The 20179-nt window shown below is 50.1% G+C and overlaps 8 protein-coding genes across 8 annotated transcripts; 5 read left to right on the forward strand and 3 right to left on the reverse strand.

Moving 5' to 3' along the window:
• Window positions 1-479: 479 nt before the first annotated feature.
• On the reverse strand, window positions 480-2531 carry N7525_009320 (putative C6 transcription factor; the record flags this gene model as incomplete). Its single annotated transcript, XM_002563372.2, has 1 exon — window positions 480-2531. The coding sequence occupies one exon, from the start codon at window positions 2529-2531 to the stop codon at window positions 480-482; it is 2052 nt and encodes a 683-aa protein (XP_002563418.2).
• Window positions 2532-3077: 546 nt separating this feature from the next.
• N7525_009321 (phosphosulfolactate synthase) lies at window positions 3078-4333 on the reverse strand (the record flags this gene model as incomplete). The annotated part of the gene is made up of 6 exons (XM_061214675.1): window positions 3078-3570; window positions 3634-3716; window positions 3788-3867; window positions 3926-3963; window positions 4023-4060; window positions 4112-4333. 6 exons carry the CDS (start codon window positions 4331-4333, stop codon window positions 3078-3080), a joined length of 954 nt encoding a protein of 317 aa, XP_061069106.1.
• Window positions 4334-5729: 1396 nt separating this feature from the next.
• Window positions 5730-7168, forward strand: N7525_009322 (phosphatase PAP2 family protein; the record flags this gene model as incomplete). The annotated part of the gene is made up of 3 exons (XM_002563374.2): window positions 5730-6110; window positions 6172-6694; window positions 6762-7168. The coding sequence occupies 3 exons, from the start codon at window positions 5730-5732 to the stop codon at window positions 7166-7168; spliced, it is 1311 nt and encodes a 436-aa protein (XP_002563420.1).
• Window positions 7169-8990: 1822 nt separating this feature from the next.
• Window positions 8991-10975, forward strand: N7525_009323 (uncharacterized protein; the record flags this gene model as incomplete). The annotated part of the gene is made up of 4 exons (XM_002563376.1): window positions 8991-9108; window positions 9227-9698; window positions 9764-10130; window positions 10187-10975. The coding sequence occupies 4 exons, from the start codon at window positions 8991-8993 to the stop codon at window positions 10973-10975; spliced, it is 1746 nt and encodes a 581-aa protein (XP_002563422.1).
• A 792-nt stretch (window positions 10976-11767) lies between these two features.
• Window positions 11768-13156, reverse strand: ppmA (type 2C protein phosphatase PTC7; the record flags this gene model as incomplete). Its single annotated transcript, XM_002563377.1, has 1 exon — window positions 11768-13156. One exon carries the CDS (start codon window positions 13154-13156, stop codon window positions 11768-11770), a length of 1389 nt encoding a protein of 462 aa, XP_002563423.1.
• A 530-nt stretch (window positions 13157-13686) lies between these two features.
• Window positions 13687-15306, forward strand: N7525_009325 (putative pre-mRNA splicing factor; the record flags this gene model as incomplete). Its single annotated transcript, XM_002563378.1, has 2 exons — window positions 13687-13765; window positions 13820-15306. The coding sequence occupies 2 exons, from the start codon at window positions 13687-13689 to the stop codon at window positions 15304-15306; spliced, it is 1566 nt and encodes a 521-aa protein (XP_002563424.1).
• Window positions 15307-15602: 296 nt separating this feature from the next.
• On the forward strand, window positions 15603-16439 carry N7525_009326 (J-type chaperone JAC1; the record flags this gene model as incomplete). The annotated part of the gene is made up of 1 exon (XM_002563379.1): window positions 15603-16439. One exon carries the CDS (start codon window positions 15603-15605, stop codon window positions 16437-16439), a length of 837 nt encoding a protein of 278 aa, XP_002563425.1.
• An 890-nt stretch (window positions 16440-17329) lies between these two features.
• Window positions 17330-19237, forward strand: N7525_009327 (uncharacterized protein; the record flags this gene model as incomplete). Its single annotated transcript, XM_002563380.2, has 2 exons — window positions 17330-17454; window positions 17527-19237. Exons 1-2 carry the CDS (start codon window positions 17429-17431, stop codon window positions 19235-19237), a joined length of 1737 nt encoding a protein of 578 aa, XP_002563426.1. The 5' UTR covers window positions 17330-17428.
• Between the last annotated feature and the right edge of the window lie 942 nt (window positions 19238-20179).

Here is a 20179-nt window from a genome sequence, read left to right on the forward strand (position 1 = left end):
GATATCTACAATTCTGAGTTGTCAATCTGGCGTTCTTGAATTGATAACGCTGTTTCCCGCTTCCCTTCACAGGGTGCAGCTGGAGGCACCGTGAGCAGGGTAGTTCGTCACACTATATTCATCAGCATTGATATTCAGCAATTCTCCGATAAACAAGGCAAAAGCAAGTGTGTAGTATATTGATATCTCTGGAGTTGAGCACAGAGGACACAAACCTGACAGTGCACCGCTTTCCCCTATTTGGTCAGTACATTCTGTTCTGTATAGATTCACGTAAAAAATAAATGGATTCTCCCTTTGGGGTATATATATCAACATGTCCAATTACAAGGACAAAGTACGAGGGGAGTCTTCACATGATAATCATCCTTAGAAAATAACAAGACACCAGATCTGCGCCAGTACACCCGCTTTCCATCGCGTCTTTAGCCTTCAAAACACAATCCGTTTCCCAAGAAGCACCGGATAATCACGGCTCATCACGGTTCATCATCCCAGATGCCAAAGACTGGAAGATCCTCAGCCATATACAGCAGACCGTTATCCGGGAACATCACGTCAGAAAGCGGAGACGGGCCGGACACCGGGGGCGGGCCAGCAGGAATAGTCCCTCCAGGAGAGCAACCCACTGGGATGCCCGAGGTAGTCAACGCAGAAATGGCTGCATCATAGGACAAAGCTGCAGTGGGATCTGAGCCATTGCACAGGGCTTCCCAAACATCGTTGTCGGTTGAAAATTGAGGTTGAGGAGCTGGTTGGGAGGGAACATAGGAGGATGGAGTTCCACCGGGAACCTTTTCTGGGGAGGTAGGGGAGAGCGCATTTGCACTTGCAGATGCAGATGAGTGAATATCACTTGGGCCAGTGAAAGGTGGACCTCCCGGGGTCGGGGAGTTGCGATCCTCATCACCGCCCACTTGGCCGAAGAGCTGGTCAACCTGTTTGCTGCGCCTATTCATCCATTCTCGATTGCGCCGGGAAACGTATTCGGCTACAGCAGCGCGGAGGTATTTGGTAATCTGGAAGAAACGGCATGCGTGTGGATCGTGCGGGACAAATAGCCCTAGGAACCGTTCAGCTTTGTTCATTCCTTCTTCCAAGGGGAGGAGATTATCGTAGTCGGCGAAGAATGCAGCGCCGAGAACAATGACAGAGTTAAAAACGGAGTTGATCAAGAAGGGTAGTCGACGTGGAAGGGAGGTGTGATGGCTGAGATCATCGACCACGTCTAGACCTCGAAGTGCGGAATAGACACATGCATCGGCAAACAAGGATATCCGGGAGCTACCATTTCGAGTTTCGGAGGATGAATCGAGTTTGCCTTTGACATACTGGGCAACACGGTATATGAGGAATGGCCGGGTCAACAGGATGATCGACCAGTAATATGACCCGAATACATGAGCTGCGGCTAGGCTGTTTTCCATGGATTTGTTTTCGAGCCGCTCAGACTGCGTTTTCAGGATCGCTGGAAGAGTGCGAACCCAAGCCCTGTGCTGGTTCGAGATTGTCTCTGCAACATTGATCGATATGACTTGCTTCATGTACACATCGGTCAGAATCCGTTCGAATATTCGACAAAGCGAAATCACCGCAGCAGAAAGCTGTTGACCTGCAGTCAAATGGTGTTGTGGCTCTACTGATACAAGCGCATCTTCACGTATGTCATAGTCGTAGTCTGAAGTTGCGGGAGGGCGTCCCAGGGAGGCGCTGAGGAATAAATCCATCATCCGAAGACTTTTCCAAACTCGCTCCCTCGCTCGGCGTTCACGTCCGCAAAAGAGCGCGTTTGCATCCTTGCGGTGGATTCCTACCGCATAGGCAGCACGTAAAGCAATCCCCAAATTCATAAATGCCCCATTGCGCCTGCATGCGCCGAGCATATACATGGAAACTAAAATGTATGATTGGATGGTGGATATGCTTGGGGTTTCCTGAAAGGCTGAGAACGCCAATTGACGACCGCTACCAAAATATTGTTCAGCTACTGTCTGATCAATATCGGAAACCTGAGCGCCAATAGCAAGGACAAGATAGAAGATAGAGCTAACGGTATCTTCGTCACCCGATGGGTTTGCAACCCAATTAGCTAGCCGTGGATGGAACTCTTCCAAATCAAATAAGTCAAGTAGCGGGTTCGTTGCAAGCACAAACTGACGAGCTAGTCGTTGGGCTTCGTCGTTGCTTGGTGGCGAAACCAGAGCCCCGGGCTGAGCGCTTGGGTTGCTCTGAAAGGCCTCGAGCATTGAGTGCCGTGAATTATCCTCGGTAAACTCACATCGACCAATGGAAGATGTAACAACACGGCGCAGACTCTGTAAAAACGACAAACTCGCCGAATCACCAATATACATAAACTTTCCCTGACCGTCGCGCAGAAGCCGCGCCACTTTCGGGACGGGAGCTGTCCCTTCCTTCTCATCCTTCTCCTGGCGTTCCATATTCATTCCTTGGTCTTCAAGGGAGTTCAGAAGGCGATCCATTGCCGTTTCGCGCTGCGGAGATGTTGCCATGCGCTCACTGAGCAACATTGTCGAGCCTTTGGCGTCTGGCTTGAGTAGGCGTGCGGGCCGATCCGAGAAATGGCATTCCGACTCCTTGTGTCTCTGAACGCATATTGTACAAGGTTGTTCACCGTTGCATTTCTGTTTTCGCCGTTTACAGCTGTCGCAGGCTCGTCGACATCGGAGCCGTGCTCCCGGGGTAGTGCTGGCCCGAGGCATCCCGATCACCGCACCCGCGTCGGTGAATAGGTCAGTTCACTTATCCGGAGTTTTGGAGGTATCCATAGGAGGCGTGAGATAATTTGAACCAATTGAGGCGGAAGAGGATTGATTTTAAGTCATTGCTGAGGTCTAATATAAAATGCTAAAGATCGTTTGAGTGCGGGCATCTGCTTTCCCCGGACTCCACTGTGTGACTAAGCAGATTCGGTCCCCCGCCCGGGGCGCCACCCGTGCACCCTGCCAGGCACCTCCAGGCTATACATAGATGAAATTGAATTCGAAAAGGATATCGCATTGAGATATTGATATGACATGAATACATGTGCTTCAAGTTTCAAATCCTCAAGAAGATTAGGGCCGGAACGACACTATCTTGCCCCAGGTATCGGCAGTGCCCCAGATGCCACGCCGCAGGCATTCTAACTGCACAATCTGGCTGTGATCCACAAACAGGTTGACATCAATACCGAACTCGCGAACGTACCAACTGAAGACCTTGGGATCTGCAGCTTCAAACATGACACGCTCAGGAGGAAGCTCCTTCATGATCCTCGACACCACATCAGTCCGCCAAGAGGTGACGTTTTCGGTGATACCCTCTGACTCGATCATCAACCGCTTCACACCGGCGTCGAGGAACCTCCGACCCAAGTTCACCAATTTGCCAGGGTCGGAGGTCCCAATCGCTTCAAGTCCTGAGGCAGGTGTGTCTCCGCCGGCTCCGAATTGAATCCCCAATTCAGGCTTTGGTTCCAGCTTGTATGAGTGGACTTTATCAATCAGGCGGAGCCAGTCATCCTCTGGGATGGACAGAAAACCAGAAGACAGTTCAATGACGTCGAGTCTATGTTGCCTAGTCAGATCTTATGTTCTAGGCTCCGGGTCCTCGAGCTAGGGATGCACGTACCCAAGGTCCTTGCATTTTTTCAAGTAGCGGTCAAACACTGTACCCGGATCGGGGTGTGTGAGTAGATGTTCAGCCCATCCACCCTGAAGCACGGAACCTGATGTCAAGAGTATGCTCCCAAATGCGCTAATTTGCTGGTGCAGGACAGTCTTACCGTTGAGATGTACACGCCGTGCTCATGGGCAAGGTCAACCAATTCCCGCAGTTGTTTCTCGTGGAATAGAGAAAAAGCACCTGGTTTTGTCTCAGCGCTGTCGTTTCTGGCGAGAAGCAAAGTCCTGTGGAGACTCACCTCCGGCAAATTTGAGACCGTCTACATGGTCGCCCATCCTATCAGCTGTTGTCAGATGCCATTTTGATTAAATGGTTAGGACATTTTGGAATATTACGTTTCTAGGACATCTGCTAGATATCTTTTGCCCATGACCTGGTTTTGGTTAGCTCCGTGGGAAACGAGGAGAAGTATGTGTTCACCTACGGAGTAGTATGGGCCACGGATCTCAGTGACTCCCTTCGTTCTGGGTTTGGCAGGTCTGGGGTTTGACCGCGCGAAGCCAAATCCATTTTTCTTATCTTGCAGGAGAGTGATTCCTTCATAAGCGTTCGGGGTGACAGAAAAGTGTCTGGATGTCGACAAAGCAGTGGCCACTGATGGGCGGCTCATTGCACGTCCGATTGTAAGTGGATTAACGAATGGCATATTGAGGTGTTGCTGTACCAGATGAGTTGAAGCCAGATGAAGCCAGATGAAGCCCGGAATGGAAATTTCATGTCTCAAATTAATGTAGAGGGGAAGGGATTGACGTCAAACATACTTCATCGGATTCCCTGTATCTCCATATTAGGAACCTTGCAAGGTTGGAAGAATATTACATCACTTAAGGAATACTATACAACATACATGTATAATATCATTGTACTATTATATTGGAATTATAGAAGATTGGAAAGAAAATATGTATGCATAATACGTACTTGTTAATACTGTATAGCACCGTGGTATACTAAAAGTACATCAACTAGTGCCAGCTATCTATTAGGAGTATTAAGGATCAGGAGATATATCCATACTCTGTACATCCTACATACACACATACATGGATGTACCTAGGTAGGTACATGTATGTACATGTAGGGATCCGCATACTAATTGTGCCGAGCCCACCAACACGCCACTAACATAAGTATAACATCAATTTTCTCAACCGTTAAAAAGGGTTAGGGATATACTAAGATATTTCTATGTATATATGTATAATGTAAACGGTGCCCTGATTATATGCTATTTTACTATAGTATAAAATTCCTAGCATGTCACATGAGAGTACGTACTATGCCTTTATGCGATATTTATACGTGGCTTTTTTAAAAAAGTGCGCTATCCACTTCCATATAATATAGTTAGAATTGATTTAGATAGACTCATATTAAACCCCGCCTGTTTTTTATTATTTTTCCTTTATCTAGCATAAGATGCTTATATTATGGTTAAGTATCTTTTGTATATAGTTGCCATACAAAAGATACCTAATTTGCAAATCTGGGATGTGGTGCACACACTAGTTATGTACTCCGCCCTAGGCATCACAATTTTATGTCTTGGCTTCGATAATTTCCGATTTCCGAATACGACAAGAGGCCACATGTGTGTTGCTATATATAATTTTATGATCTATGCATAATTTTATGAGACATACACATATACACCGGTGATCTACCCGTTATATCCAATCAAGATCCAGGATCTCAAAAATACGGTGTATGCTGTCTCCAGCCATTGCTCGCCAAGACAGCCTTATGGAAACTCAGCTTCGACATATTCGCTCGATATACCGAGGATATCCCAGAAGCAAAAAAAAAAAAAAAAAGGAAAAAAAGAAAAAAAGAAAGAAGATGCAGTTGATTCGCTGTGGCTCCCCTCTTGGGCACCTGCCTTGGACCATTTTCGATTTTAAAAACAACCCAGATGACCTTTGATCCCCCTTCTCTGGTATCTCCATTTTCAAACCCTCATTCTTAAAGTACTTGCATATCTATTGCTACTTTTTTCCCTTTTCCCTTGTACTGTCTGGGTTTTGGTTCCTTTGATACCCATCATGGGAGTTGGAACGGTTATAGAGCCGCTGGTGGTTATTGTTCTCTTGTTCGGAGGCACCTGGATAAACCGCTCTGTCGGATCATCCTCGACTCGGCGCTACAGCCGACGGAACTCGAATGACCTTCAACGAGCCGCTTCATTTGATTCTTTGGAATCGGGATACTCAAGTCAATCAACGAAGGATGGCCTGCTGGGCTCTCGGTCCCACTCCCCACAAGCCCCGGAAGATAGATGGCATAAGCGACAGGTTGGACTCCTGGGGTTGAATTTCGAGGTGTCATCGCCGAATACTATTGTGTTCCAAGACCGCTTGCTCAGCCGGTTGCTCCGCAAGTTCCCTTTCTTGGTGGAATGTTGGTATTGGGCTTTGGTTTACTGGGTAGGTTGATTTCCTGCTTCATCATTGTCTTGGTCAAACTGATAGCTCACAATGTGTGCAGACGTACCAACTCGGTCGAGCCTTTACCGCCGTGACTCTCAAGGATGACACCGTCGATGTCGCGAGGAGACACGCACTGCAACTAATCGTGATTGAGGAGAAGCTGGGTACGTTCTGGGAGATCTTGATTCAAAGACACTTCCTTCGCCAACCCCTTGTCATGCCTTGGATCAATTGGATATACTCCTTCATACACATTCCCGGGACAATCGCGTTTCTCGTCTGGCTCTATTACTACACTACCGTGCGGAATCGGATCGATGAGGCTCAGCCCGGAAAGCCCAAGGGTGCTGTGAGCGGGTCGCCTGCAGGCCCTCTTCTATACCAGGCCCGCCGGCGGACTTTGGCCGTGTGCAATCTGCTCGCTTTTGTGGTTTTCACTCTTTGGCCTTGCATGCCACCTCGGTTATTGAGTGACACAGCCCCGACAGGTGAAGAGGCGGACCTAGCCCGTAGTTATGGGTTCGTGGACACGGTGCATGGTGTCAATGGATCGGGCAGTGTTTGGACAGAAAACCGCTTCTGTAATCAATATGGCAAGTGTCGTCTGACGCGAATCCTCTCGATGAATCTTTGACTAACTCTCACCAGCGGCAATGCCCTCCTTGCATTTCGGCTACTCTCTGATGATTGGCCTCACACTGATAACAATCCCTTTACCACAGCATCATCGGCGCACAACCCGTACTCGGCTGACCCGTGCCCTGAGACTGAACATCCCATCATGGCGCCGCCTTGTTTGTGTCATACTCGGCTTCCTATATCCGTTTACCATCCTTGTGGCCATTGTTGCCACAGCCAACCATTTTATTCTGGATGCTGTCGCGGGAGCTCTTGTATGTGCCTTGGGGTGGTATTTCAATGGCATACTACTCAATCTGTTGCCACTGGAAGACTACTTCCTTTGCCTTGTCCGGATTCATAAGCCGGAACCATCACATCTCGTCCCTGAAGAGGATCTCCCCAGTGAAAGTGCTCCCGAACATGCTTGCATCTGAGTTCACTCAGGGTATGGCATTTCATAGTTGGTTTGGCTTTGGATTCAGCGTCTTTGTTTTAGAACTTGATACCCTGTATGAAACCCCATCAGACCAGTCGGTTTGGTTTGTAATCTCTGTATATGGACCGCCTACTTATTGTTACCTAGTTCTCTCATTCTCTCTGTGGGATTGACCAGCGTTCCACTCTACCTAAGTATGCACACGGTCAAAATGTTTATACAAGATTCTTTGTTTGCCGGAAGACTCTGAAAGAAGAGCATTTGAAGATGATTCAAATATTTTTCCTTTGTATATAGCATAACTATCCCCGTACATACAAAGACAACCTGAGCATTACAACGCAAACTTCATATATGTCTTTCTGATCCGAAATATAAATACCTGGGAAAAATCATCTCAGGAAAAGGCATGAAATCCCATCATCTCTGGGATGCACTTTACGGGCACAGAAATTTAGATGCGTTTAGGAACAAGAAATCAACTTGGGATTTATTTCATTCCCTCGTATTCGCCCCCCTCATTCAAATCAACAGCCCATTCAATACTTATCATACTCTGTTCGTCCAAGTATTACATGGTCATCAACACGTACACGCCGCGAGTTAATATCGTGAGGATCACATTGAGGTACAGAGTCGCAAACTCCAAGGATGACCCTGGATGACCACGATCTGCTCACAGTTAGGTGATATTATACGTTTTTTTTTTTTTTTTTTTTTCAAAAAGCATTTCATAATCATCGCCGGTGCCCTACCTTGCGATATATGTACCTCTATCGCTTTAGCGAATTGCGACTGCTTGCGAAGAGATACTTGCGCCTGAAGACCGTGATTGCATCGGTACTCAACACGAACACACAAGCTCTGGACCAGACTGTCGGTGTTGCTACAAAAGGAACACGTCACTCTTCTTGGAATTGTGGCCAGGCTGGTTTGAATCGATCGAACTGCTTGAAAAGAGCCTAACTTGAAGGAATAGGCTCTTCGGCACGTGCCCATGCCCCGAATATCTATACAAGACGTCTCTTGGCACTCTTCACAGGGTGCGCTATCATATGCCATCGACCTGTGAATGAATGAGAGATCAGAAGATATTCTGTAGAGGAAAAACAAAAACAAATTGACTCTCGCATGTCAATCGCCAATCGTTGCTCTTGCCCGGTGTTGTCCAGATATACGGTGATTGTGAAGGCACACAGTAAAGAGAGACGCCTGTTGACTCTTCCAGCTGCTGTGTGTTTTACGCTATCAACCTGCCGGGGTATCAGAGGTGAGACACAAAGATTCACGGTGGTTCCTGCGCTTTGCGTCGAAAATATCAGCCTCTCCACGATCTTGATAGGCAATCCCACCATCCCACCAGGTGTCACTTGTCACTTGTCACTTGTCACCTCGCCTCCATACCTCTTACGAGTTGATAATTGATACTCCGTATTCGCATCGTGCATACGTGCTCCAGTTGTGAAGCACCCATTGCATATTGACAAATTTGAAGAGGTACCTATCCAGAGATATCTCTACCTCCTACATTGTGCAACACTCCATTGTCCAAATACCAACCCCAAAACTGTTCAAATCTGAAAAGCGAAACAAATAAACCTCTCCAATCCACCTTACTGTTGTGTGGTGACTTGAAAAGTTGTGGCGTCATTGGGGTCTTCCGTTCTCAGACGCGTCTTGAAGTTCCCGCGCCTTTCGCGACTCTCTTTCTTCTCCACATCTCCTACCCTCCCCTGGAAGCTCCTCCCACCACCTCTCCCCAGCTTCCATCTACCCAATCGCCTAGTGAATTTTAACTCATCTCATCCCAGCTTGCCATCATGGCTGACGAATCCCCTGTGACTGCGCCCGCGGGCGACCAGCCCGAGCGCGCTACTGAACCCACTGTCTCCGAGAAGAAGTCTGAGGATGTGACTATGTCGGAAGACAAGCCTGCCGGTAAGCATCGACTGATTGATACCAATTAATCGTTTTGCGCCTCCATTTCTCTTCGCGGCGCCCCCCGGTCGGGACATCCTATTTCTGTGCGACACCACTAACCTACTGCTTCTTCCAGAGACTGAAGCTGCGACCGACAAGAAGACGGACGCTGAAGCTGAGGCTGATAAGCCTGCTTCCTCCGATGAGGTTCCTGAGTCCAAGGCCGATGGCGAAGCCACTGAAGCTGCACCTGCCGATGCAGAGGCCGCTGCGCCCGCGGAGGCCAACGGAACCCCTGCCTCAGCGAAGAAGTCCTCCAAGAATCGCCGCGCCTCTACCGGTACTCAGAAACTGAGCCGCAAGAAGTCTCAGAGTCGCATCACCCACCTGGATGCTAAGCCAGGCCAAACCTATCTCGCCCGCCTCCGCAGTTATGCGCCATGGCCTGCTATCATCTGTGACGAGGACATTCTGCCACCCAGCCTGCTTGAAACTCGTCCCGTTACCGCCATGCAACAGGATGGATCCTACAAAGGCGATTATGCCGACGGTGGCAGACGCGCCCATGAACGTACCTTCCCCGTTATGTTCTTCGAGACCAATGAATTGTAAGTCCATCATCCGCGCAGCCTCTAGGCCAGACGCGAACTTGCTACTGACTAATCTTTGATAGCGCCTGGGTTCCCAACACTAACCTGACTCCTCTTGACCCTGCCGAATGCAAAGATGTCTCCGAGAAGAACAAATCCAAGTCACTCATCAATGCCTACAAGGTTGCATCCGAGGGCCATAACCTTCAGTACTTCAAGAAGCTCCTGAATGACCACCAGGCAGCTATTGACCAAGAGGAGGCTGAGCTTGAAGCCCAGGAAGCGGAGAAGGCAGCCACCAAGGCCGCAAAGGAGGCGAAGAAGGGTAAGCGCAAGAGCAAGGGCGCTGAGACTGATGTCGAAATGGAGGATGCGGATGACTCCAAGAAGTCCAAGGCTCCTTCTAGGAAGCGCAAGAAGGATGTTGAGACTGACGCTGAAGCGGAAAAGGTATGTGTTACAGGATCATTGTGATGTTGACCTCGCTCATCTCACAAAATCAATAGCCCGCTAAGACCCCCAAGAACAACACAAAGCTGAAGTTGACCACTCCCAAGGCTCCCGCCGAGGATACTGGAAAGAAGACTCCCGCCAGCAAGACCAAGAAAACACCTGCCAAGAAGGCCAAGGCAGCTCCCGCTGCCAGCGACGAAGGAGACAGTGCCGATGCTAAGGAATCCGAGAAGCCCATTGACCCAGAGGAGATGAGAAAGAAGAAGGAGAAAGAGAGTACGCGATCCCCCATCTCCCCCGACGAGCCCGATCAGGCCAGCTTATACCTTACAGTTCTGTTCCTCCGTCACAAACTCCAGAAGGGTTTCATCTCCCGTGACCAACCCCCTAAGGAAGATGAGATGGCTAGCATGGCCAGCTACTTTGACAAGTTGGAGAAGCATTCCGACTTGGAGGTGTCGATCATCCGTTCGACCAAGATCAACAAGGTCCTTAAGATGATTGTCAAGCTCAACTCGATTCCCCGGGACGAGGAGTTCAACTTCCGTCACCGTGCCATGGCCATCTTGTCTAGCTGGAAGAACATCCTGGACGCGGACACTCCCGGCCCGGCGGACAAGGATGAGAAGCCTGCCGCTAACGGATCCAAGGAGGAGGATGGTGTTGAAACCCCCAAGCTGGAGACAGAAGAGGAAAAGGAGCCTGAGTCCAAGTCAACTAAGGATGTTGATTCCCCAATGCCCGACGCGGATGAGAAAGCCCCGGAGCCGGAGAAGGAGGAAAAGTCTGAGGAGAAGACCGAGGAGAAGCCCGAGGAGAAGTCCGCAGAAGCTGCTGCTTAAGTGGTCTAAGAATCACGACTCTGCGATGTCTGTTTTCTTACTCTTATCCATTTGCGGCCTCATTCATGTTCTCTTCTCTGTCTCTTGTTTCAATCTATGCGGTTCCGCCGGTTTGTTTCCTTTTTTGAATCTTTTTTTGTCACCTGCCGATGCAGTACTGGGTTACGGGGCTGGACCAACCAGCAAGGCTTTTTGAATTCAATTGAAAATGTGTGTTCTTGTTTTTTAATTGGCTTTTGCACATTGACCTGTGTCCTGGCCATGGAGCATGGGAGTTATCTGGCTCTGGATCTTTCCCAGGGGTTGTACGCCAATGGTCTCTTCGGTGCCCAGCCGGTTGTGCACGAAATCTCGCCCAGGGTATCGGAGAGAATGTAGTTTTATGACGTGGAAATGAACAGAAAGGTCCCCAAGAGTACGTATTGGAGATGCTAGGTCTTCACTGCATGTATTGAGCTCTTGAATACCAGTATCCATGATGGCTGTTCAGTAAATCAATACCTAGTAGGATAGATGCTGGTAGGACATGTCTGAAAAGTCGATAAATATGCAATAATCAGGGTTATCTCCATTATAAAACCTCTATTTGAAAGTAGTCAACATATCAACGGGAAAGCATAAAATGCTTATATGCCCGGCTCTTTGCAAAATCAAAAAAAAATCCTCGCCCCTTCTATATATATATATAGGGTTATATATATGCATGCAGTTATACACCATGCTCGAAAACAAATGAAGAAAACAGTATGACGCCGGTTCGATGAAAATGTCCAGATTCCCTGTCCAAATCCCTCATGCCTCACCCGCAGGAACGCTATCATCGACAGCAATGACAACCACAACGCAGATATCATCAACTTTCCCACCGCGGTAATAGTCACCGGGATAGTAGCGCTGAGCCTCCTTAGCAAAGGGCCCATCGCGGCGATAATCGACACTAGCAATTTTCGCCTCGCCAGCAATCGTCGCGGCGAGAACAGACTGCAAAGTGACCCCATCCTCGGGTCCAGACTCGGTATTAGCCGGGTCCTTGGAAAGCGGCGAGCCTGGCGGAGTAGGAAGAGCATGAGCCAATCCACCTGGCGCAGCCAGCGCACGCAGGTTCTCCGAGACCCCAACGCCAGACTCCGTAGCCGTCCACGCCCCAGTCATAATCATCCGGCTGGTGACAAGCTTGAGAATATCCTGATTATTGAGATTATCAAAAACGCCATCGGTAGCAACCATGAGCACATCCCCATGCTGCATCTGCACATTCGTAACGGATGCATCACGGGGGAAATCCTCCAAAAACGCCCCGCCAAAGACAGACGCCTGGGCGCGCATACGTGGCGGGATCACGCTTATCTGGTACGGGGTGTTGAAACCATGCGTCTGCGGAATCGAGTAATGGTGGACCGCCGCCCTCCTCAACAACACCGAGCCCGAATCACCCAAATTGGCCAACTCCACCCGTCCATCCGGCAGCGCGACGCCAACAGAGGCCGTACTCCCACCTGCGCGGATTGATGGATCCGCCACGACCTGGTCATACCCGGCCTGTAGGAGGTATTTGGGGCGCAAGCGCTCGGCAGGCTCGTGCCAGGTCTGCGCGGTGTGCGCCATGTAGTTGCACAGACCGTGGGAGAAGTCTGCCGGGTCGACGCGGGATTCTGTCCAGCCGCCTACGCCGTCTGCGACGCCGAAGGCGACAGCCTCGGCGTTTGTGTCTTGGTGGTCTGAGATGCGGTTTCCGATACGGGATACGAAGAAGGCGTCTTCGCCGGAGTCTGGGCGGTTGCGGCGACGGCTGACGGAGTTCTTGTCCTTTGAGACGCCTAGGGCGTCTGCAGTGGGGTCGAAGTTATATGCATTTTTGATGGGGTGGAAGCGGCGGCCTTTCCCGGAGGAGGAAACGGCGACACGGTATGAGAGTTTCGTGGGGGAGGGTTTTTCGAAGTGGGTTGTTGGGGTTGCGTGGAAGGCTCGGCGGGAGGGATGGCGGGTTAGGTTCAGGCTTAGATGGGTGTCTGGTCTGGCTCTTGCGGCGTGGGAGGAGAAGCGGACATGTTGGGTTTTGAACAACGAGGAAGTGTATATGCTCGGATTGGCGGAAACTGAGTAGACGCCGTCTCTAACGATGGCTTGTAGGCTACTGCAGGCGGAACTGCAGGCTCTACACGAAACGCTTGGCGGGATCATCGCAGGACTTGGGGTTATGTATAGTTCCCTCGTGGAGAATGGGCCTCCTATTTGGGGGCGAGAGAACAAGATGAGAGGAATGAGAGGTATAAAGAGAGAACCAACAAGCCCAAAAAAAAAATCAAAGGAGCTGCATCGAATCTCAACGGATAAGACAGTACCCGCCCTTATCGCCCGACCGCCTGGCGTCATTGATTTTTCTTGGATACCCGATTTCTCAGGCAGAAATTGTTAACCGTATGGAGTTGAACGTGTAGGAAAATAGACCAAACAAAATGAGTACTACTATTGCCCTCTTACGTAGTTGAATTCGGATATTTACAACTCCCTCAGACGTGAACTTGTATGCCCTTCAATGCGATACCGCCAAGGTCTATCAAATATTCTGCCGCCCGCAACACTTTCTCTCCCGCCAACCTTTTTCTCTTCACTACAAGATACCCCAGTTATTTTTTTTTACCCAAGCGCCGAATCTTTATTAATCTACATTTTGAGCCATTGGAGAAGCTTAAGCTTCCGAGTTGCCCAATATGATGCACCCAGCGCGACAGGCTTATGTCGAGGAGACGGAGGACACAGACATGGGGGGCATCAGCTATGCTGATCTTCGTGAGTCGTTATCAAACAGCTTTTTTTGGGGTAAACCTACTAATAGAACTATAGCGATGGACCAAGACTATGATATGCCCACTACCGCAGGGGGGATCCCAAGCGAGCGGGTCTCCGCCATTCTATCGCAATTCGAACGGAAACGTAGAGCAGCAGCTATGGTGGTTCCAACAGATGACACACGAGTGCGCGCACGACTACGAGAGCTCGGAGAGCCCATTACCCTATTCGGCGAAGGACCATCAGAGCGACGCGATCGTCTACGTGAACTGTTGACCGACATGGCGGAGCAACAGGGCGGAGTCGAGATAGAAATGGAAGAAGCCGAGGAGGAAGGGGAACAGCAAGAAGAATTCTTCACAGAGGGTGGGAACGAGTTACTCGAGGCGCGGAAAGATATTGCGCGCTATTCTTTGCCGCGCGCAAAGGCTCGAGTGGCCCGGCTCAAAGACGAATCCACAATTCCACTTCGAACGCATGTCAAGCATCGCAAAGCCGTCAAGGAGAAGCTACAAGGGTTTGATCTTTACGGATCTCAGATTGCTGGCGATCGTCCGGTTAGCATTTGTCGATTCGCGCCGGATGGGCAAACAATCGCTGCTGGGAACTGGAGCGGTGGGATCAAATTGCTCGGCGTGCCCAATCTGGAAGAAAAAGCGAGTTTCAATGCGCATACGGATCGAGTGGGTGGTTTGTCGTGGTTCCCCGGCGCCACTCTACCCACCTCGAATGTCTCACCCTCAACTGTTAATTTGATCTCCGGAGGCGGCGAAGGAAACCTTAACCTCTGGGCCCTTGATCAGGAAAAGCCGCTGGCTACGTTATCTGGTCACTCGGGGCGTGTGTGCCGTACCGAGTTCCACCCTTCAGGTCGTTATGCAGCATCGGCATCCTTCGACAGCTCATGGCGGCTGTGGGATGTTGAAACAGCCACTGAGCTGCTGCTCCAAGAAGGCCATTCGCGAGAGGTATATACAGTGGCGTTCAACAGTGATGGCTCTCTTGTGGCTAGTGGTGGATTCGACAGTATCGGACGTATCTGGGATCTGCGGACAGGGCGCAACGTGATGATCCTCGACGGCCACATTCGCGAAATCTACGGTATGGACTGGGGCGTTGATGGACACCGGGTGCTGTCTGGTTCCGGCGATGGATGGGTCAAATGCTGGGACTTGCGACAGATGAAAGAGACGGGCGGGATTGGTGCGCATAAGAGCGTGGTATCGGATCTCCGCTGGTACAAGGGTGCAGAGGCTGCGTCCTTCTTGCCTTCTACAGATGGCGGGATGGACATTGATGGCGCTCCGCCAGCTGCAGTGGATAAAGCAGCGGAGGCGCCCTCGCCCAAGAAGTCGGGCACGTTCTTTGTTAGCAGTGGGTTTGATAAAAGTGTCAACATTTTCAGCGCGGATGACTGGTCCCTCGTGAAGTCGCTGAGTGGCCACTCGGGTAACGTTCTCAGCACGGATGTCAGTGACGATGCAAAGTGGATTGCTAGCTGCGGTCACGACCGTACGGTTAAGCTTTGGGGGATTGAATGATTCGGGTTCATATGTTGGCTCTTCAACTATCTGTCTTGTGCCTCCTAATTGGAAATTGCATACAACTGAAAGTACAGCATGTAATTTGTTGAATAAGTCGAATATCCAGGTCGATATCGATATCCTTCCTTTCCTGTCCAAAGTATCAAGAGATGTACCTGTACCTAGTCCCTGGTTGATCACGTGGCAAATGCGGGGATGACGTAAAGCGGTATGCCGAGGGCTTTTTATCGTCTGTGAAGTTATAAGCCCTTCCCTTTGACCTTCCCTTGACCATTAAAACAACTACATAAGTCATGGCTTTCCGTCCACAGAGAATTGCACAGCATCTCTCTCGCACAGCCACCCCACGGTCTCTCCCACGACCAACCCAGTCGCTATCAAACACAAGCCAAGATGCATGCCTGCTCTGCCGATATCGCCAGCCAGCGCGAGGACTAACAACCCTCCCAACACGTCGAACTCCCACAAACCAGGCCTTCATGACGCACCGTCGCTCTTCTTCAACGGAAGCCTCCAAGCCAACAGAAGCCAACAAAACTACTCTCGCCGGCGCGCCAGACATAACCAACCACTACACGGTCTTCCCTCAAACGCTACCGGCAGGCCCGCCACCAGGCTCGGCATTCGCAATCTCAACCAGCGATCTCCGCCGCGAATTCCTGCAACTGCAAGGCCTTGTCCACCCTGACAAATACCCGAACGGAGCGGAAAAGCAGCTCGCCGAGGGTCTCTCAGCACGGATCAACGAAGCGTACCGGACACTCCTGGACCCGCTGCAGCGGGCACAGTACATTCTACGGGAATGGCACGGGATTGACGTGACGGCGGAGGACGCGTCGACTAAGCATGCGCTTGATGCGGAGACGCTGATGGAGGTTATGGAGGTGCAGGAGACTATTGAGGAGGTTGGGGGTTCTGCTGAGGCGGAGGTGCAGATCAACGAGCTTAAGAAGGAGAATGAGGGAAGGGTTGTTGAGTGTGTGAATAGGCTTGGAGAGGCATTTGAGAAGGGGGATTTGGAGGCTGCGAGGAAGGAGTGTATTCGGTTGCGGTTTTGGTATAGTGTTGGTGAAGGGTTGAGGGAGTGGGAGCCTGGGAACACGCAGATTCGGTTGATGCATAGTAGTTAATAGGTGGTTTATTTTTGTATATTATTTTGGATTTGTTTTGGATATATAGTTGATAGACTACCCTACTCTTTTACATAGAATATTGGATGTATGAAATGTGATTCGTTGATATCCTAAAGGTGGCAATCATATTGGATTTACTGCTTCTCTTCGATAGGACAGCGGAATAAGCTTGTTTCAAGGAAAAGAGGGGCGAGGAATATATTCAACCTGTAGCAGAAAAGGCACTTCGAGGGCTGTCATGCCTATTTTCGTAAATGTCCGTCAATATATTTGGTAAATGTCATTGCTAATCCAACCTCGGTATAGTTAGGTACCTTGTTAGGGCTCCGTTGTACAACTGTTGACCGCTACATCCAAAATATCCAAAATATCCAAAACATCTCAAACATCCAAGACAAATCAAAATAAAAAATAAGTGAAGCTTCAAATTCCAAGCCCCGATGGAGCCCTCAGGAACAAATCAACCAGTGAGGCCACAGATTGGGTTCTCTCGAGGCTGGGGATTGGGCACAAACCTGCTGACGCCAACGTCGCCCGACAATTGGACAGTCTAGGACCCAGTCAACACCGACAGTTCTGTATGGTTGCTCTGTATGGTTGTTCTGCATTGTTATTTTGTCTCGGTGATAGCGGCATCGAATTCAAATGGTTCATTTGGACGAGTGAATGGTGATTGGCATTGGGGGATACCAAACCATAGGATATCGAGAGGACAGTGTAGGGCGAGCATATACCACGACATCAAATCTCGTTTGGCCCCATTTCGCATATCTCATATGGTAATTCCGTCTAGCGTTAGTGCAATGGGTCTTGGGAACTGCTTTTCCCCATCACAGCTGCACACGTTGCATACCACTATCTTCGCCCAAGATCGCTTCCGGCGCCTTGGGAATTCGACGTAAAATATTTAATGGCACTATCCTGCATGTTAGAACGTAGATTAATTTCATCTCATCCCTTCTGAAGCGGAAGGTCAACCGTCTCTCATGGAGTCTGTTCCCAATTTTAGCAGGTATGGAGAGCATCGCATCAGCCCATGACATAGGTATACACCATTAGCAGACCGCTAATCCAACGTCTTCAGTATCATACACTCACCGTCATTCACCTTCCTCGTTGGCCCACGACATACGAAGCTGACAATCCAGTCGGGGCTCGCTCAGCATGTCTCCAAACCACTCCATAATCTCATGAACGGTCCGACGAGGGAATCAAAACACCGAATCGCTGTTCTGGAAGAAGATGATGTCGAGACCTTCGTAGCTTTCTGCGAGTATGCATACACCGGCGATTATAACGTGCCTCGTCGCGAGCAAGGTGTCCAGGAAGACCACAGGTTTGGAGTAGTCGAGAGATCGCCGAGCACCGCCACCTGGAGAGAGAATTACCGGTCTGGTTCGATCTCGTCGACTGTGCCACCCCCGGCTCCGTCGCCGCCTCCGCAGTTTCGCCATCGGGGACAAGGAGCGTACCATCAGCCTACGCCTGAGCCCGAGCCGCCAGTAGCTCAACCTGTGTCTGAGCTTGCGCCCACCGAGGCCAAGGAACCATTGACTCCAACTCATGCGCCAGAGCCTGAGGCTGAGGCGGTTCCAGAGCCCGAGGCTCCAGTCGATGCAGCAGAGCCAGAGCCAGAGCCAGAGACATACCACGAAACGGAGACTGCACGAGAGCCACCGGCCGAGGATGTGCATCCTGTGGATGACGAATGGGCAGTTCCGACCGAAGAACCTGTGTCACGGGAGCCAGAAGAACCCAAGGGCAAAAGGAAGGGCAAGAAAGGGAAGAAGGGCAAAAAGCAAGCAGAGCTTGTCGAAGAAGAATCTCCCGCACCAGTTGAGCCTGTCAGCCTTACGCCGCCATCAACACCACCCCCAGAAGTTGCTGCCGAGTCTATCCCCGAGCCAGAAACAGAGCCCATTGAAGAACGGACTCCAGCAGACCCTGTCCCAGAACCGGAACCAGAATCAACAGAGCACTGGGAACAGCCAGCTGAACAGCCTGCACCTGCACCTGAACCTGAACCTACACCTGCAACTGAAGAGCCTGCGCCTGCAGAAGAACAGCCTGCGCCTGCTGCGGAATCGATGGAAAATTCCTGGACGCAAGATAGAAACTCAGACACCAGCATTAGCCAAACACAGCCGCAAAGACCAATGCTCGACATGTCCTTCGCGCAACAGCAAGCCACCTCGCCCTGCGAGCCCGGCCTCAGTCTATGGGACGAGTTCACCTCGCTACAATACGATGACCCACCAACCTCGGAGCCCGCCCCAATCGAGACGCCGAGCACCGAGCTGCCCTACATCACCTTCCACGCGAAACTCTATGTCTTTGCCACACGGTACCTAATTCCCGCCCTCGCCCAGCTATGTCTCCGAAAGTTGCATCGCGATCTGCTCCTCCTGTCATCGACACACTTCGAAACTGCCGATCTGGGTGACTCCCAAATTCTAGACGGCTTGGCAGCAACCAAGGCGCAGATGGTGCTGGAGCTGGTGCACTACGCATACACAAAGACATCCCGACTGGAGCCGATCTCGCCAACATCCGCGACCCAACTTCGTGAGAACCAGCTGCGTCGATTGGTGGTGCATTATGCGGCGTGCAACGTGAAGGAATTGGCACGGTATCATTCGGCAGAGGATTCAGTTTCGGCGACGCCGTCTTTGCGGCCCGTGGATGCCAAGACGGAACGGGATGAGACTTCTATTTCCAATTCCCCGAAGAGTCTTCGTGCGTTGTTGGATTTGACGACGGAGCTGGCCTCTGATCTTGTTTACCGAATGATGTGAGTAGATGTTGTGATGTGATTGGGTCTGGGGATGCATGTGCCCAGAGTTTGTGTTTCTGCAGAATGCAGAAACTTCGACGTTGACATGATTTCATGCATTGCTGCCCTGAAGACGTTTCGAAGGACCCGCTGGCGTTCTGTTGCATATGTTGCAGTTTGGATTTGTCATTTTCTGAGTTCGAGGTGCATTGCATTATATTGCGTTTGTTTTGCGTCAGTTTGAACCTTCATTTTTTTCATTTTTGATCTTCTGAATGAAGTGATTTATATGGTATCCATGGATGTATCTTCCAAGGCTGTATGTAGGGTTGCGGGTGATCCCGTGAAGTTGACAGTAAGACTCCATCGACTCCATCGACTCCGTAGACTCCATCGACTCCATAAGAGCCAGACACTTGAGTGAAGGAAAGTGGATTTTTGATGACATTGGTGGGTTTCACCAACATAGATGCGTTTCATCGCATAATGTCGTATATCACTTTCAAACAGGGTGTGGACATCTTGGCAAAATGATGAAAGATAAGCCAACCCACCCACCAATGAAAGCCAAAGACCCCTTGGAAAATGATCGACCGATCGACAGAACCCATGTCCGAATGGTCTCTTGGCGAGAATCCCAATGCCAATAGTGTTGATTTGGGGGGCTGTGAAGATAAGAGAGAGAGAAACTGGGAAGTTCAGGGGAAAATGCCAAGAAATTCCGACTACGTCAACGTTCCGACTCCACCTGGGATTTTGTCAACTTTCCAACTTCTCAACATCTCAGCTTCTCAACATCTCGACATCTCAACTTCTCTATTGCGTGTATTGCGGGGTATTCTATTGAATTTGTTCTACGTTGTGCATACACGCAATGGTGTTACCAAGTTATTCGGCATCTCCACCAGTCCCATCTCGACTTTCACAAAACTAAAGCTTGGCAGCGGTCCGTCAATATACTGTC

Source organism: Penicillium rubens (genome assembly GCF_028828025.1).
Source record: "Penicillium rubens strain IBT 27055 chromosome Unknown utg000003l_segment0_segment0, whole genome shotgun sequence".
NCBI lineage: Eukaryota > Fungi > Ascomycota > Eurotiomycetes > Eurotiales > Aspergillaceae > Penicillium > Penicillium rubens.